General features: G+C 42.8%; 3 protein-coding genes across 9 annotated transcripts; all 3 read left to right on the forward strand.

Moving 5' to 3' along the window:
• The first annotated feature begins 1,307 nt into the window (after positions 1-1,307).
• On the forward strand, positions 1,308-4,593 carry LOC133886936 (uncharacterized). Of its 6 annotated transcripts, none has more exons than XR_009903484.1 (4): positions 1,308-1,717; positions 1,810-1,888; positions 3,460-3,608; positions 3,682-4,593. XR_009903484.1 is itself a non-coding variant. In XM_062326844.1 (2 exons), the coding sequence occupies exons 1-2, from the start codon at positions 1,386-1,388 to the stop codon at positions 1,814-1,816; spliced, it is 339 nt and encodes a 112-aa protein (XP_062182828.1). In that variant the 5' UTR covers positions 1,308-1,385; the 3' UTR covers positions 1,817-2,045. The 6 variants fall into 6 exon arrangements, 1 of the variants encoding a protein (XP_062182828.1); XR_009903485.1 differs by having other exon boundaries at positions 3,465-3,608; XR_009903481.1 differs by having other exon boundaries at positions 1,810-1,874.
• Positions 4,594-5,996: 1,403 nt separating this feature from the next.
• On the forward strand, positions 5,997-8,467 carry LOC133886604 (putative pentatricopeptide repeat-containing protein At3g13770, mitochondrial). The gene has a single exon (XM_062326317.1). It carries the CDS (start codon positions 6,108-6,110, stop codon positions 6,690-6,692), a length of 585 nt encoding a protein of 194 aa, XP_062182301.1. The 5' UTR covers positions 5,997-6,107; the 3' UTR covers positions 6,693-8,467.
• Positions 8,468-10,942: 2,475 nt separating this feature from the next.
• On the forward strand, positions 10,943-15,356 carry LOC133886605 (digalactosyldiacylglycerol synthase 1, chloroplastic-like). 2 transcript variants are annotated; one of them, XM_062326320.1, is made up of 7 exons: positions 10,943-11,631; positions 12,556-12,588; positions 13,006-13,093; positions 13,171-13,652; positions 13,753-14,013; positions 14,139-14,488; positions 14,590-15,356. In XM_062326320.1, the coding sequence occupies exons 1-7, from the start codon at positions 11,203-11,205 to the stop codon at positions 15,167-15,169; spliced, it is 2,223 nt and encodes a 740-aa protein (XP_062182304.1). In that variant the 5' UTR covers positions 10,943-11,202; the 3' UTR covers positions 15,170-15,356. The 2 variants fall into 2 exon arrangements, with proteins under 2 accessions (XP_062182304.1, XP_062182303.1); XM_062326319.1 differs by having other exon boundaries at positions 10,948-11,631; positions 13,747-14,013.
• The last annotated feature ends 805 nt before the right edge of the window (positions 15,357-16,161 follow it).

The raw sequence follows: 16,161 nt of genomic DNA on the forward strand, positions 1-16,161 counted from the left end.
GTAGCAAGATCTTCAGACATAAAGCCATTGCGATTAGAAGTTTAGGTCCAGAAATTTTATACACTTTGCCAAGTATTTGCGAAAAACTGGCTGCAAAATATGAACTCCTAGATAATTATAACCACATTTTTTTAGCTTTGTGTCTGCTGACCCGCTACTAACTGAAGGTAAGAATAACTCTCATCCTTTTCTTCGCATTTTCAGGGACAAAGTGAGGTCGACATAGGATGGGATGGTGTGCACAAACACGTTTTTTTTTTTTTTTGAATTTTGGTCAAACTAACTGACTTCATGCTTACCGGATGAGCTACGCAGTGCAATAAATGAATACAAATATTTGTGCTGATATCATTCTGCTACAGAGATATATCATGTAGTGACCATATTGTGGTGCATGAGGTCTACCATATATGGGCCCATAAGACTGATGCAATGTGGATCCGCCGAATTTGAAGCCAAGTCTGTATTTGTCTGACAAACTTATGGTGATCATACTAAACATGGTTTTGGAAGGTTTATCCGCCTAGTTCCTGATGCAACATTTGGTGTTTTGACTATTGGATAATGATCAGTGGCGGATCTGAGGGGTGCAGGGGCTTGAGCCCCTACTGTGCTGGCGCACTTGATAACCCCTGATCCCTTCTTTGAAAATTTTGATGGGTCATTGGAGAGCTGGGCGGCGCAGGCGGCTAGTGCAGGCAGGCATGCATGCGAGGGGCGCGGGTCTGCCAGCCGCCCCTTAATTTTTTTTCAGATCCGCCAATGATAATGACTCAAACACCTTGAAAATACATATCCTAGAAAAATACTACAAATATTCCTAGTGAATACGACTCCATAAAGAATCTATAAAAATAGACCACCTTTGTAATCTTGGAGCCATTGTAATAAAGATTTATCTCTCTTGATTTTTTTACCTCTGTATTAGAGGGTTTTTCGAAATAAATATGTGTCTCTCGTGCCCAATTCTCTAAGTGGTATCAGAGACTATTTCATCGCTGTTCACGTGCCGCCGCTGCGTTCACACCCATTCATTGGGATTCAACACACTGATCCACCTCCGATTCGTCACCATCGCATCCGCGTGCTCCACCGCGCCACCGTCGGGACTCGCCGCCGCATTTGCGATCCTCGTCGTTCGGGCTTCTTCCATGCCGTCGCACGCTCGCCCCGTCGGGTTGCATAGGTAGACTTGCTATAATTCATATGTATTCAGTTGAATACCTATTATTTTTTAAATAAATTAAGATGAAGTAGATTAAGTCTCGAACCCACCTTAATAGCTCAATCTCATCCAGCCGGCCAGCCCACAAGCAGTGAGGCCGAACTCCCCCTTGTGAGCTCGTTGGCCCAATCTCATCCAGAGTTGCAGACCTCTTACGATTATGCCTCCATTGCTCGTCTCATCTCCTCCAGTCGCTGCCAACACAGAACACAGCGGCCTACGCGGCGGCGGCGGCGGTGCGCGTAGCCTCGTAGCGGCAGGACCAGGCAAACAGGCGGGGCCGCAGCCCGCAGGGACGTGCGGCGTGCCGGCACCGGTGGTAGGACCACTGGACCAGCCGTCCAGACGGGGCAGTGTAGTGCGGGGCTTCGGGTGCGAGCTGTGGGCAGGGCCGCACTACGAGGGCGCACGGCGCACGAGCACAGCGACAACAGGCAGCACGTCGCACGCGATAGGCAGGCAGGTGGCAACCAGCTATTCTAGAGCCGGAAGGTGAGAGATGATTTGATCCACATTCTCCAATCCCCGATTTTCATTGATATCTGCTAGGCCAGAGATGAAACGCGTGTATTTTTGCAATGTAGATTGTAGAACCTTTGAACAATGAAGAAGAAAATGATGGATTTGGAATGTTTGTGGGAAAGAACGGGTAAGGCACAAAAGGTAGCTTCCTCCTCAACGCCGTGACGAAACACGAGTTGAATTGTAGTTTTCTTAATTGTTTTGTAATTATTCTAAATTAGCTAAGATGTCGCTACCATGAATAATTTGTGTACTCAGTTATGCAATTGTAAATTTATGATATTTTCTGTTAAATATATTTTTTAAAAGTTTGAATACCCATTCTGCGAATCCAGTCCGTCACTGACGAGTTGTATGCCGCCGTGACTCACTGGGTTCTACGCCGCCGTGCCCCCGCCTCACCGTTCTACAAAAGCCTGATGTGTTGAGGACGAGCCAGGGGCTCGATTGGCTAGGGGCTCTATGTGTGAGCGCTGCCATCCGGGTTCAATCTCTAGGGTCGAGCTCGGGCCTCACCAGGATTTATCCCCATATTTTCCACTGCAGGCCTCTCAAACGTGGAGTCACAATGGGACTAGGATGGAGTCTTGATGATTCCGTTGATCTTCTTAGGGAGCTACTGTCTCTGTGTGTAGTTTGTAAGTCTACATGTGCATAAGGTGTATGGGTTTTGTAGTATGAAATGGCTGTGGGTATTGTCAGGTATCGAATGTGATTCAGTATGGGTTGCTTCCTTGATGAGAAATTCGGGGAATTGGGACTGCTTCAGTGCTTCTGGCTTTTGAAATATTCAGGCATATATGTGCGATTTCCAGTTATACGTTATCAATTATATCATAAGCTTCTAGGGCTTATAGGACAATAGAGTGCAGAGGCTTACGATGTTCTTCGCATTCTGCTATGGATGTCCACTAGGCTTCTGCTTTCGTATATGCTTGACATGTACAACGCAGTCTTGCAGCTCTTGCTAACCGTTGATCTATCAGCATTCTATAGGAACATTTGTTGGTTTCCGATAGTGCCAATGTGCGACTACTTATGCTAATAACTTGCTCGAATTCTTTTTCCTTGTAAAAATACCACGAGCTCACATGAGAACAAACAAACTGCATTGCGTCCTCAAATGTGGAGTTGTCATTAGGCTCTGTGGGGACCTTCATTTCGTAGTAAAGAAAATGGGTTACTAACCCCAGCTGTAGGCCTCTTACAGGAGTTGACATTTTAGTGTAATGACAACAACGCGCTAGAATGTCTCTTTTTGAAGTTAAACCACATCACATTCCACTATGTATGATTTTTTTTGTATGATGTCAACTGTATTTTAATGCTTGTTCCTTTGTCAACATTTGATATTTCTCGATATGGTTTGTGCTTTGAACTCTGATTGTTCCTTTGTTGTTTTGAATGTAGAATTTTGGCCTCGTCGTGATGGCACTTGCAGTTGATGTTTTCTCGTTTTTAAGGAGTGCCAATGCCCCCTCCGGACCCAATTCTTGGGGTTTCGGAGGCATTTAAATCAGATAAAACTGAATGTCCCTGCATTTATATTCATGTTATTTTCACTTGCTATCTTTCATTTGATGAACTCTGTTGAGTGTAAACTTTTATTCAATTAGGCTACATTTCATCATAAGACATTTTCTCTGGAAATGAACAGTGTGTTGTGGATCAATTGTTTTTTATGGTATTATTTATGTGTTTACTCTTTGCAGAATAGGCTGCTCCAGAAGGATCTTTTGTTCTGCTACATGGTTGTGCTCACAACCCAACTGGAATAGACCCAACTCCTGAGCAGTGGGAGAAAATTGCAGATGTCATTTAAGGGAAAAAACATATGCCTTTCTTTGATGTTGCATACCAGGTGAACTGTTTAGCACTTAATTTTTGTTTATCACATTTCTGTCTCCTACTGAGCTGCTAAGCTTTCTATGTAGGGTTTTTGCCGGTGGAAGCCTTGATGAAGATGCATTTTCCGTCAGACTTTTTGTTAAGCGTGGAATGGAAGTGTTTGTTGCACAGTCTTACAGCAAGAACCTTGGTCAATATGCAGAAAGGATTGGGGCAATAAATGTCTTCTGCTCAGCACCAGAAGTAGCGGATATGTAATCTTTCGTTCATACTGATTGCCTGCCTACACAATATTTTTCCATTTCATTCAGTTGCAGCAAATGCTTAGGCAAGCTTTCTAGGCACTCCATTTATCACTATATGTCCTTTGTTGTTAATGATACTCCCCTCCATTTCAAAATGCAGGGCTTATTAGGATTAAAAAAATCAAGCTTTGTAAATTTTGACGAACAATTAGTGAAATTATACACATGTTTTATGTAAAAAAGATGTATCAAAAGATTCCTATTTCACATATATTTTTTAATAAGATATTGGTTTTATAGAAACTGATAATATTGTAAGAGAAATTAATGGTCAAAGTATAGTTTGAAAGACTTTTTTAAATCCTAATATTCCCAATAAAAAGAAATGGAGGGAGTAACAATTAATAATCAATGTTTCAGTAATTGCTTTATATGCAAGAATCTGTAGACAACTTGATGAAAATAATAATATTCCTTTTATGGGTATTATTCCTTATAGTTAGGTTAACTGATTAATCATATTGTTTATTTTTCCTTCTATTTGTAGTTCTTGTGGAGGAGGTGAGAGTCATACCAAATCTAAGTGCAGTATTTTTTGGCAATGATTATGTGTTCATGGTGATATTAGCAAATAGCACTACCGGTAGCCATGACTATTTGGCTATATAATAATTATTTTTGTGTTTATGGCACTGATATATCAGTTGTAGTGTATAATGTATGAAACACATTTATGTTCAAGCTACGATGTTACCCTTCATCATTTTCATAGTGTGTTATAAAACCTTCAGGTGTTGATACACGATTTGAAGAATTACTTTCAAAGTGCTTATACAACATTTGGGTATACATATATACACCCATGCAGAAAACCACATTTCACAAAATTGTTGGCAATATGTTGTAAAGTCTCCCATACAGCTCATTATATTTATTCTTTGGTATATTGCACAATGTTTTGTTGGCAAAGAAAAGAACTCATTATATTTATTATTAACTTATTATTTACACTATGTAATCTGTGAGTGGACTCTCATTTCATTTAGCAATCACACACTAGAGTTTGAATGATGAGCCTAACAAATGTTCATGATGGATGCGTTTACTTAAAAAAAGGGAGAAATTATTGAATTATTTACAAATGAATGTAGCTATTATGAACGATACTCAAATATGAATACAAGCTTTGCCTCGTGGAGAGTGACGAATCATATGAACTCAAGCTTTGCCATCTCCCTTATTTGTGGATCCTTTCCGAAGTATTTGTGCAAGAGCTCCTTATGATTCTGCCATCAGGTTTTCACCCGCTGCCTCAAATCCATCATTCATTTTTAGTTTTCATACAATGTTCTATCAAATTTACTTCTTAATCTTCTACCTCGTGATGTAACATAGGGGCCATCGCTTCGCCATCTTTCTAGTGGAGCTCGATGCGGCGCAACGAGTATGCAGTTGTTCACCGTCAACAGATTCAGAATTCGCCGTCGATGGCTCATCGTCGAATCAGTAGCCCGGTCCAGCCGAATTAGTTTTTTTAAAAATTTTAAATTGATAAATTACAAAAATAGGTGTTTGATTTAAAAAATTGCACATCTTGACTCCTATCACCAAGCGACAAGGACACATTTAAAAATAAAAAATGATATGTTCCATGCTCTCAAAATTCAAATCATAGAGAATTTTGAAAATAAATGTGGTGTATAGGATAGTATGATCTAGCTCTAAAAAAATTCGAACAAAAGTATGGTGTGTACAATAAGAAACAAAAAGGATAAATTTAATCAAAAAAGATAAATTTCGTTGTACAAAGTTTTTGTTTGAGTTAAAAAAAAATATTGTACTTTGGATGCTATAATATAGCTCTAAAAAATTTCAACTCAGACAAATACTTATACAATGAGAAACAAAAATGATATATTTCATTGTACAGAGTCCTCTACCTTGTAAATTGTTTTTAGAATTTTTCATGAATATTTCGATAATATTTTGAGTTTTAAAAGTATTATAATTTTGTGTTTTTATTTTTTAACATGTAACGTTGAAAGGACGATAATTTTTTTTTTAATCTAGACGTGCCATTTAAGAAAACGTCTATTTTTTCAATGTTTCGATTTAAGAAATATAAAAAAAAGTTCCAGCCGAATCTGGGCTTGTATCTGGATCACGGCCCATGGGCCGATCTCAAAATATCTACCCCGTCCACCCCGCTCCGCTCGCCAGGGGGAACAGGCTCAGTTTCGTCCATCCCTGTCAGGTCGGACGCCGCAATGCGTCGGCGCTACGCGGCGCTCCTCCGCCGCGCCGCCTCCCTGCCGTCCTTCCCGCTCGTGTCCTCTCTCCACGCCGCTTCGCTCCGCCGCGGCGCCCTCCTCGTCCCGTCCCTCATCCATGCCTACTCCGCCTGCGGCGACCTCGCCTCGGCCCGTAACCTGTTCGACGAATTGCCCCCGGAAGGACGTACGCTCTCCGCGCGCACCGCGCTGGCCAGCGCGTTCTCGGCGCATGGACGGTCCCGGGAGGCCCTGAACCTGTTCTCCGGGCAGGAGGAGGCCGAGATGGACGGCCAGGCGGTGACGGTGCTCCTGGCCGCGTGCGCGCGTGCCGGGATGGTGGGCGAGGGGAGGAGGGTGTTCGCGAGGGTGCGCCGGCCCGCGCTACAGCACTACACGTGCATGGTGGAGATGCTGGGGCGGGCCGGGGAGGTCGAGGAGGCGGAGAGGCTGGTGGCGGGGATGGAGGCGCGCCCGGACAGGGTCATCTGCGCGGCGCTGCTCGCCGCGTGCCGGGTGCACGGACGTGTCGACGTTGCCGAGCGGGTGGCCAGGTTCATGCATCGGTATGGCATCGCATGAAAACTTGCAGTCTGCCAATGCATCGGCAATTCGGTATGCACCCAACATCGGATCATCTTTCATGCATTGTTCGCGATGATTCCTGGGATATGAAACTGACAAGAAATAGATGAGGGAGGTGGTGGTGCTGCTTGTTGCAATGTGTTCAGTAATTGAGGCCAGCAAGCGCCCCTGACTGGTGAAACCTGAAATTTGTAGAAGGCAGTGACAAGCTGACAGTGACTGTTTATGGGTGGCAAGGTCTTCTTTACTTCTGGCATGGCATGAACACATGAACCTCAGTGTCAGTGTGTTCCATTGTTGGCCTCTGTATGGACGGATACTTTGATTGCATGAATGCTATGCAGGCCTCTAACAGATGCCCAGTAGAATGTGACAATTGTTTCTCCTCTTCACACTGTGAGCTCTCATGTTGCCTCGATGCAGCTAGCAGTGCAGCTCTGAGAGGAGTACATGGCTAATCATACAGTGAAACTTCCCAAACTTGATTATAATTGATCGAAGAGCTGGGTTTTAAGTCAAATTTTGTGCAAAAAAGATCTGATGGAACTCTATGAAACTGTAAATGCAGTAAGGTTGGGAATGTCTGCTTTATTGAGTTTTGCTGTTTGCGGACAAAAATAACATTGACCCATGATAAAATGTGCCGCTTCTTTAATGGGTGTATAAGAAATGAGATGTTATTTCTCAAAACTTGTGGTGACTGGTGAGGCCTATATTAGCAATCCGGTCAAGAAGCTCCTGAGTTCTGACATCTTTCCCATGGGAAAGTGTAATTGCTAACATAAATCAGATGTTGGAAATGGAGCGGTTTCTTGTGCTTACTGCCAGTATCTGTTTCTTATACCGGACATATGCCCAAAGTAAAATTCGTACAATTGAAATTGTCTGTTACCACGTACTTCTTGGGTTGATAGAAAGCCTGGCATGTGATTGGAGCTCTTCAGATTTCTTAAATACGACTGTAAGACAACAGAAATCGCACCTTGGAATTTCAGAGATTCTGATACAGATGCTGACTGAAGACAACTAGTTGCAGCCTGGAGCAAATTAGCAGGGGGAGACGGCACACATGCCCGGACCGACAATCACAATCTTACCAGTCGAAATTGCCTGTTACAATGTACTGGTAGAGTTGTCATGAAGCCTGACATGTGATTGGGAGCTCTTCAAATCCTTCGGATAACTCACATATGGCTGTAATAGACTGCTAGAAAGTTGGGCCTAGGTATTTCAGAGGTTCCGATACTGATCCTGACTGGAGACGAATCAATAGCAGCCTGGAACAAACTAGCAGTGGAAAGAGACAGATAATCACAGAAGCGTCGGCATCCTAATCTGTCCTTGCATCCGAAGGAACCCATGAAGCAGGAATTATCAAAGCATTTTTCATCTAAAGCTGCGATGAATGGACGACAATTTTGCGGCTAGCAGGGCAACTCTTCCCTGTGCCATACATTCCTTTGCTGATGCTGATGCTGATCGTTGACAGATGGGAGAGGCAGGCACCCAGAGTCATCAGAGGTTGCAGCCGAGGGAAATACTGAATCTGAACTCGAACGCCATGGCGGCTTCCAAGAACGTACCAGATTCAGGTCCCCGACGGCTGCCTGCCAAGAACAGCACGGCCGTTGCTTTCAGTCTTTTACTAGCGCTGGAGTGCAAGGTTCCAACTGAGGCACTGAGCTGCCGTGGAAAACTCGGATTAGCGTTGCTTTCACTCTTGGTTTCATGCTGATCTGCCTCTACATGTCCAGAAATGTGCACTTGTGTCTTTTTCTCGCTTTTTTTTAAGAAACCTCGGAACAACAAGTAGAGCCACATATATACTTATACCATCACATACACATTTACATAACATCTATTAAAAATAAAAATATAAAATTTATTAAAAATTAAAAATATAAAATTTAGAAATTGATGAAGTCACCAGTGCCTCTCCCATCTTTTCTTGCTTTTACTAGTACTACCCAGATAAGTCGAGGTGTTTTTTCCTTACTACACTCAAATTTCTTTAGGCGGAAAAGTTCAGGTCCCGTGTCGCAGTGGCGTTTGCCCGACGGCTGCCTGCCAAGAACAGCACGGCCGTTGTTTTCGGTCTTTTACTAGCGCTGGAGTGCAACTGTGCAAGGTTCCAACTGAGCTGCCGTGGAAAACTCGGATTAGCGTTGCTTTCACTCTTGGTTTCATGCTGATCTGCCTCTACCTGTTCAGAAATGTGCACTTTTGTTTTTTTCTTGCCTCTTTTAAGAAATCTGAAAACAACACATGGAGTTACATATACACTCATACCAGGTAGAGTTACATATACACTCACACCACTATATACATATTCAGTGGAAACAAGGGGGCCAGGCCCCTATGCATCATGCGTATTGGTCACCCTGCAGCAGCATGCACTGCCTGCCCCTATGCATGTCCTCTCTTCATCGTGCATGTATGTACTTAATACTTTTTAGATGGTAACTAGTACCGGCTCAGACATAGATATACGGTATACTGGAGCAACATTAGTGATCTTCATCACTTGAATTATGGTGTTATTTAATTATCAACAGAATCCTGTAGTTAATTAAAGATCAAGAGATCATTACAAGTTTATACTAAAAGATACATATATTTTGCAGCAACCGGCTAAAACAAAGGAAAAAGAGCTCATTGATATACAAATTTATTTTTATCTATTATATTTATTTCAAGTATTATATGTCTCTTTTTAACATATTCCAGGTATCAAATATCGTAAAATATAATTAATTTATTACGCATAGTAACTGTGAATGCATGTAATGAAGTGTTTTTTCTTGTAAAACTTTATCAAGTTTAAAGCGTTTTCTTGTAAAACTTTACCAAGTTTAAAGCGTTTGCCCTTAATAATTATGATTCATGTTCTATTACTTTATCTTTTTATTGACCTGAGCTTTAGTTATTTAAAGTTATAGAGAGTTTTTAGCAACTTCTATGATAGGCTTATATCGAACTAGCAAAGGCAATATCAAGACGTTGAATGGATAAATCATTCATTATATGAAAGGGCGTACATTTGTTACTGTGAATAAATTTGTGTATGAATAAAAAAATATTTTAATATGATCATGGAACATGGATCCATCGCAAGACGCCAATACATGTATTTTGTTCTTCTAAAGAATATAAAAGAGATTAACCAATATTAATAAAAAATTATGTATTTTTATGAGGATAAATTTAATAGCTTCTAAAACCAATTCAAATTTATCTCTTCCTGGCCTCTTCTATCATTCAATTCAGGCTCGGCCTCTGCACTCACATAATATCTACTTAAAACTGAAAATATAAAGCTTAGAAATTAACGAAATTACTATAGATGTCTTACTGTTGTTCTCATCTCTCTTTTTTTGGCTTTTACTAGTACTACCAGATAAGACGAGATGTTCTTTTTTTCTTACTAGACTCAAATTTCCTTAGACTGAAAAGCATGCGAAAATCTTTTTAGGTGTGTTTAGTTAGATGGGAGATGATCATGTATATTTTAAGGTGTTTGGTTGAAGAACGGGAATTTTTAGGAATATTTCTTAAATATACTAGATGGAGTGATCAATTCATTTTGACCGGATGATGCCATCCACATTGGCTAATCACGATTATTAGAAAAATAATTAATGATAATTAGCAGGTTGTATTGCTAATTAGTATGTATTACTATGATATTATGGTACTTAAGTGTTAGTATGTTTATTAGTGTATTATTGGTGTGTTAATTAGAGTACGATTAATGATAATTAGCATATTTTGTTGTTAATTACTAACTACTATGATAAAATTAGCATTGATAAGTGTGAGCACGTGTTGATTAGTATATGGTTAACTATTATTATTTAAAATTAAAAGATATAATTTAATTAATTACTATCATTCCATCTACCATCATCTCTCTAACCCAACAGAAAATTAGCTTCATCAGCCTAACCAAACGGACAACTTAAATAGACATATTAAAAAAACAAAAATAACTATATCCTATCCATTCTTGTCCTCTAATCAAACACACACTTAGTCTTCTCTTTTTCTTTTTGTTGCACAAGAAGAGCTCCACATTTGGCTAGCATAATTCCGATAACTCAAAACCTAATGATCTCACAAGAATATCATACGAACCTCACAATAATCATCTGTTTCATGTGAAATTCGTACGTTCCAAATTCCATTCAGACTTCAAACAAACGGTCCTTGCAGTGGCGCCAATGAGCCGTTGAACGGCCGCGAGCCGTTGGTTTCGCGGCTCAGAAAGGGACGCCGTGCTCTTTCAGTAGCCACTGGACCGGGCCCACCTCACCTCCGGCCTCCGGGCCGCCACCTCAGCCGTCGCCGGGGCCCGCGAAATCTCCTCGACGGCTCTCCTTCTCCTTCACCTGCCCCATCCTTTCCTCTCGCATCCACCGCCGCCGCCTCCTCCTCCATTGCCACCGCCACCGCCACCTCTCGCCGCACAAAACCCTAGCCCCAGCCGCCGTCTCTCCCTCGGCGAGCCATGGCCAGCTTCGGCGTCGACACCCGCCCGGCCGCCGCGGCGGCCGGGGGCGGCGTGGCGGCAGGGGAGGGCGCGCTGTCCCTCCTCTCCCGCGGCCTGCGGGAGGACCTCCGCCTCATCCGCGCGCGGGCCGGGGAGCTCGAGACCTTCATCAACGCGGCGGTCCCGGAGCCCGAGCTCTTCGCGCGCCTCCGCCGCGCGTACACCTCCTCCGCCTCATCGGCGCGGACGCGGCTGGACCTGTCCGCGATTGGCAAGGCGTTCGAGGCCGAGTCATGGAGGGGCACGAGGACGGCCAAGTGGAGGTGGGAGGTGGAGACCGAGGAGTGGGAACCCGTGCGGATGGTCAAGGCGCGGCTCAGGGAGCTCGAGCGGAGGAGGCAGGGACAGTCAGCCAGGGACGTGCTCCAGAAGGTCAAGCTGAGCTTGGTAAGCTCCCGAAACCTGGGATAGTATCATTGCCATGATAGTTAGTAACACTCTCCAAATCCAATACGACTCAAATTGAGTGGAACGACGAACTGATGGTGTGCATAATTTGGTTCAATTGTATTTTGGATGTTGTTGAATTGGAAATTTTGGTTCATTTTGGGAAATTTTGCGGTTCCCTTTGGATCCCAACTGAAACTTTATGCTTGCAGTTTGGAGGGGGGAAAGCCTATTGTGTGATTCGAATTGAGTTTCCTGGTGAACCAAAATTTAATATGAAATCATGCAATTTTTTTAGAAATAGTTCCCATCATTCATACTTTTGCTTGAAAGTTTGAAAACTGAGATGTAAAATTTCATCAAGATGCTGGCAGCTACTTCCTATGCATATGATCAAATTTTGATTCTAAGAGGTTCTAGGACCAGAAAGTTCAGGTCACATGTTTGGTAGAAATTGGCCAGTAGGGAGCCTACTATAGGTGCCTAATGTTTTCATATTGCAGCGCCGTGCCATGCTGATTAATCAATCTTGATGGAATTTAAATTGCATCTTGTGTACTAAATGAGCTAAGGCAACTAGTGGTGTTAAGAAATTGGAGGTTGAAAGCTCATGAAGGTATTCTGCAGTAGAAGTCCGACAACTTTAGATTTTATTCGGTTTTAGATTTGATACAATGGGACTTACAGACTTCGAAGCATTGAAATTTGTCCAAGAAAAAGTTAGCCGTCTGGAATCAGGTTGTACTCATCCAATATATTAATCATCTGCAAATTTATATAATTTGTTCTTGTTTGCAAGAGCGTAGATTATAATTAAGCTTGTTCTGGGATATGCATGTTGCAGATTCCTGTGGTAAATCTTCTACTGATTGAGCACATATATGAGCAGACTGAATTGATGTATCGTTGCATTTCTTATTGCAGAAATCGATGAGCTTTGTGCCTGAAGTATCCGAGGTTAGTCATCTGGATTCACATCCTGTTGCACTATGTGGTCAAGTACAATACCTTTTGGACATATACTAGTGTTTGTTTATTGTGGTCTAGAGACTTGCATCTCGCAACATGAATGCTTTTGTGATAGTGACTATTGCAAGAAATTTTTAATCTGAACAATATTTTAAATATGTTAACTGCTGCTTGCAGTTCCATTCTTTTGTACGTACTATAAGATTTTGGAATGGGCAGAATACCCATTTCATTATAAAGAGCAATTATAGCCATGTGTAACACTTTTTGGAAACCCCGGTATAATTAAATTTCTTTTGCGCGTGGCCGTGTGTCATTACTACTTTTATCAAACTAATTGAACATTTCATTTTACACAATTTTGTCTGCATCTGCACTTAAATAATTTGAATTGCTCCTGTGCAGGAAGTTCCACCACTGGATTTAGGAGAACTTTTTGCTTATTTTCTAAAGCAATCCGGACCATTGTTAGACCAACTTGGTATGAAAAGAGGTAAGATGCTTGATTTTAATTTTTTTTGTTGGAATGTTTAACTTGTTTTGAGCTGATTTTTTCCTCATGTGGTATAGATGTGTGCGACAAGTTGGTGGAGTCCCTATGCAGCAAGCGCAAGGATAACCATGCATATACTTTTCCGTCAACAAGTGAATCGTCTTCATTCAGAAATGACAATGTTGGGGATGAACTCGACCTAAGAATAGCTAGTGTCCTACAAAGTACAGGACACCATTATGATGGTGGATTTTGGAATGATGGGCAAAAGTGTGACATAGCTGACAAGAGACATGTTGCCATAGTCACTACTGCCAGTCTTCCCTGGATGACTGGAACGGCTGTGAATCCTTTGTTTCGGGCTGCATACTTGGCTAAATCTTCCAAGCAAGATGTAACCTTGGTAGTGCCCTGGCTTTGCAAGTCAGATCAAGAACTTGTCTATCCTAATAGCATGACTTTTAATTCGCCACAAGAGCAAGAAAATTATATGAGGAATTGGCTGGAGGAAAGAGTTGGTTTCAAGACGGACTTCAAAATATCGTTTTACCCTGGAAAGGTAAAGTTTCCTTTTTCATCATGATATGTCAAATTGTCAACACTCCGTGGTATGTGCATAACTCGTCTCATCCTGAATTTTCCCGTTGCTATAGTTTCAGAAAGAAAGGAGAAGTATAATTCCTGCCGGGGACACTTCACAATTTATACCATCAAAAGAAGCTGACATTGCAATCTTGGAAGAGCCCGAGCACCTCAACTGGTACCATCATGGGAAACGTTGGACAGATAAATTTAATCATGTTGTTGGTGTTGTACATACAAATTATTTAGAGTACATCAAGAGGGAGAAGAATGGTGCTATTCAAGCATTTTTCGTTAAGCATATCAACAATCTGGTTGCCAGAGCTTATTGCAATAAGGTACTCCCTTCTCAACTAATGTTTGAGGCTTTGAGCATGTGCATCATGTATGTATATTCATTTATTTGAAAACTATACTATGGTTTGTTTATCATTTATGGGCTGATGGTGTCAATGATATGTAGATTTTGCGACTGTCAGGTGCCACTCAAGATCTGCCAAAGTCAATGATCTGCAACGTGCATGGTGTTAATCCCAAGTTTCTGGAGGTCGGAGAGAGAATGGCATTGGAGAGGGAGTCTGGCCAGCAATCCTTCTCAAAAGGAGCTTATTTTTTGGGGAAGATGGTCTGGGCCAAGGGTTACAGAGAATTGATAGATTTGTTTGCAAAGCACAAGAGTGATTTGGAAGGTTTCAAGTTGGACATCTATGGAAATGGTGAAGATTCACACGAAGTGCAATTGGCTGCCAAGAAGTTGGACCTGAACCTTAACTTTCATAAAGGCCGGGACCATGCAGATGATTCTCTTCATGGGTAAAGACCAGAACTATTGAACTGCCTTCCTATACATACATCTTCCTATATCTGTGGATGTGATGCAATCTATTTGAATGTTTCTCCTGTTCTATTTTCAGGTACAAGGTTTTCATAAATCCAAGCATTAGTGATGTCCTCTGCACAGCAACCACCGAGGCGCTAGCGATGGGCAAGTTCGTCGTCTGCGCAGACCACCCATCCAACGACTTTTTCAGGTCATTCCCAAACTGCCTGACATACAAGACCTCGGAGGACTTCGTCGCCAAAGTGAAGGAAGCGATGACCCGTGATCCACAACCCCTCACCCCCGAGCAAAGATACAACCTATCATGGGAGGCCGCAACCCATAGATTCATGGAGCACTCCGAGCTGGACAAGGTCCTGAACAACAACAACAACAACAACAACAACAACAACAACAACAACAACAGCAACTGCACCAGCACCGCTGAATGCACCAAAAGCACAGACAGAAAGATGAGGAGATCAGCGTCCGTGCCGAACATGTCAGACATCGTTGACGGCAGTCTGGCGTTCGCCCACTACTGCCTCACGGGCAACGAGCTTTTCAGACTGTCGACCGGAGCCATTCCGGGAACCCTCAATTACAACAAGCAGCATAGTTTGGACCTCCGCCTCCTGCATCCCCAGGTACAGAACCCCATATATGGCTGGTAAAGTATACTACCACTGTCGATTAGTACATAGATAGATATAGCCTTGCAGTTTGTAACACTAGTCGTTTCCTTGTGTTTTTTTCTCCCTGATGCCAAAGGCAAGCCTTGTCCATTATTACAAACCACTCTACTTGTAGTGAAATTAGAATATATTTTTTTAGAAAAAAAAGGCCCTCCTTTTGAACTTTTGATGCCCGTTCGCTCTCGTTCAAACTAGGCAGAGTGTTGAGACTTGAGCGGTTGCAGCACAGCATCGATCAAACATGCACGCGCATGCTGCACCTGCGTTACACTTGTGGTATCATATCCCTGTCTGCTAGGTACTACCATACGTCTATACCCAAGTTGCTTGATTGCTGTTGCTGTTGCTGTTGCTGTTGCTGTTGGGTGTCTGCACCCATGGAGAGGTGCTTTTGCTGTTGCCTTTGGCTCTAGGCTCTACCTACTGAATGTTGTGTGCACTACTGTGTAGAGGTAGTGGCACTATCATGTCATGATTGCCACCCACGGAATGTCTGTCTGGTACAGTGCATCCGCACAGGCCATGTCATTGCAGTAGTGGTAGAGAGAGAACCTAGAGAGCCCCCTACACCACAGGCCATGTCATTTTTGCTGGCCCTCTCTGGCCTGCCTCTGTGGGTATCTCGTTCTCTCTTACGGGCAGGGCAAGCTCTCTGTGGTCCTTTCCTCGCCTCCTGCCACCGGCGGGCCCAGTCAGGCACTAGCACGGCAAAGGGTGGTGACGATGCAATGCCTGCTGCGCCCCTTGTGAGGGAAAACTGAGGACCATGTGCAGTGCTGCCCTGGCGAGCTGTTGTCAACTTTGCTCGATTGATCTGGGTGAGCAGGAGCACTTGTTCGTGTAATGGAGGGCATGGAGCAGGCGAGAGGATCTTATCTTCTTGTTCATCGCAGTAAGATCACATTTTCTTGCAGGGCTCCAAATCCAGGATTCACATTGGATCTGGATTAAGCCCGGCGAAACGGAGCAGC

The sequence above is a fragment of the Phragmites australis genome, chromosome 12, assembly GCF_958298935.1.
Source record: "Phragmites australis chromosome 12, lpPhrAust1.1, whole genome shotgun sequence".
Lineage (NCBI taxonomy): Eukaryota > Viridiplantae > Streptophyta > Magnoliopsida > Poales > Poaceae > Phragmites > Phragmites australis.

What these genes read in the sequence shown, in the direction of transcription:
- LOC133886936 (XM_062326844.1), top strand. Translation starts at nt 1,386, where the DNA reads ATGCCTCCATTGCTCGTCTCATCTCCTCCAGTCGCTGCCAACACAGAA.
- LOC133886604 (XM_062326317.1), top strand. Translation starts at nt 6,108, where the DNA reads ATGCGTCGGCGCTACGCGGCGCTCCTCCGCCGCGCCGCCTCCCTGCCG.
- LOC133886605 (XM_062326319.1), top strand. Translation starts at nt 11,203, where the DNA reads ATGGCCAGCTTCGGCGTCGACACCCGCCCGGCCGCCGCGGCGGCCGGG. An exon ending in TATCGTTTTACCCTGGAAAG is followed by an intron (nt 13,653 to 13,746) that starts GTAAAGTTTCCT and finishes CCGTTGCTATAG; the next exon opens with TTTCAGAAAGAAAGGAGAAG. An exon ending in CCAGAGCTTATTGCAATAAG is followed by an intron (nt 14,014 to 14,138) that starts GTACTCCCTTCT and finishes AATGATATGTAG; the next exon opens with ATTTTGCGACTGTCAGGTGC.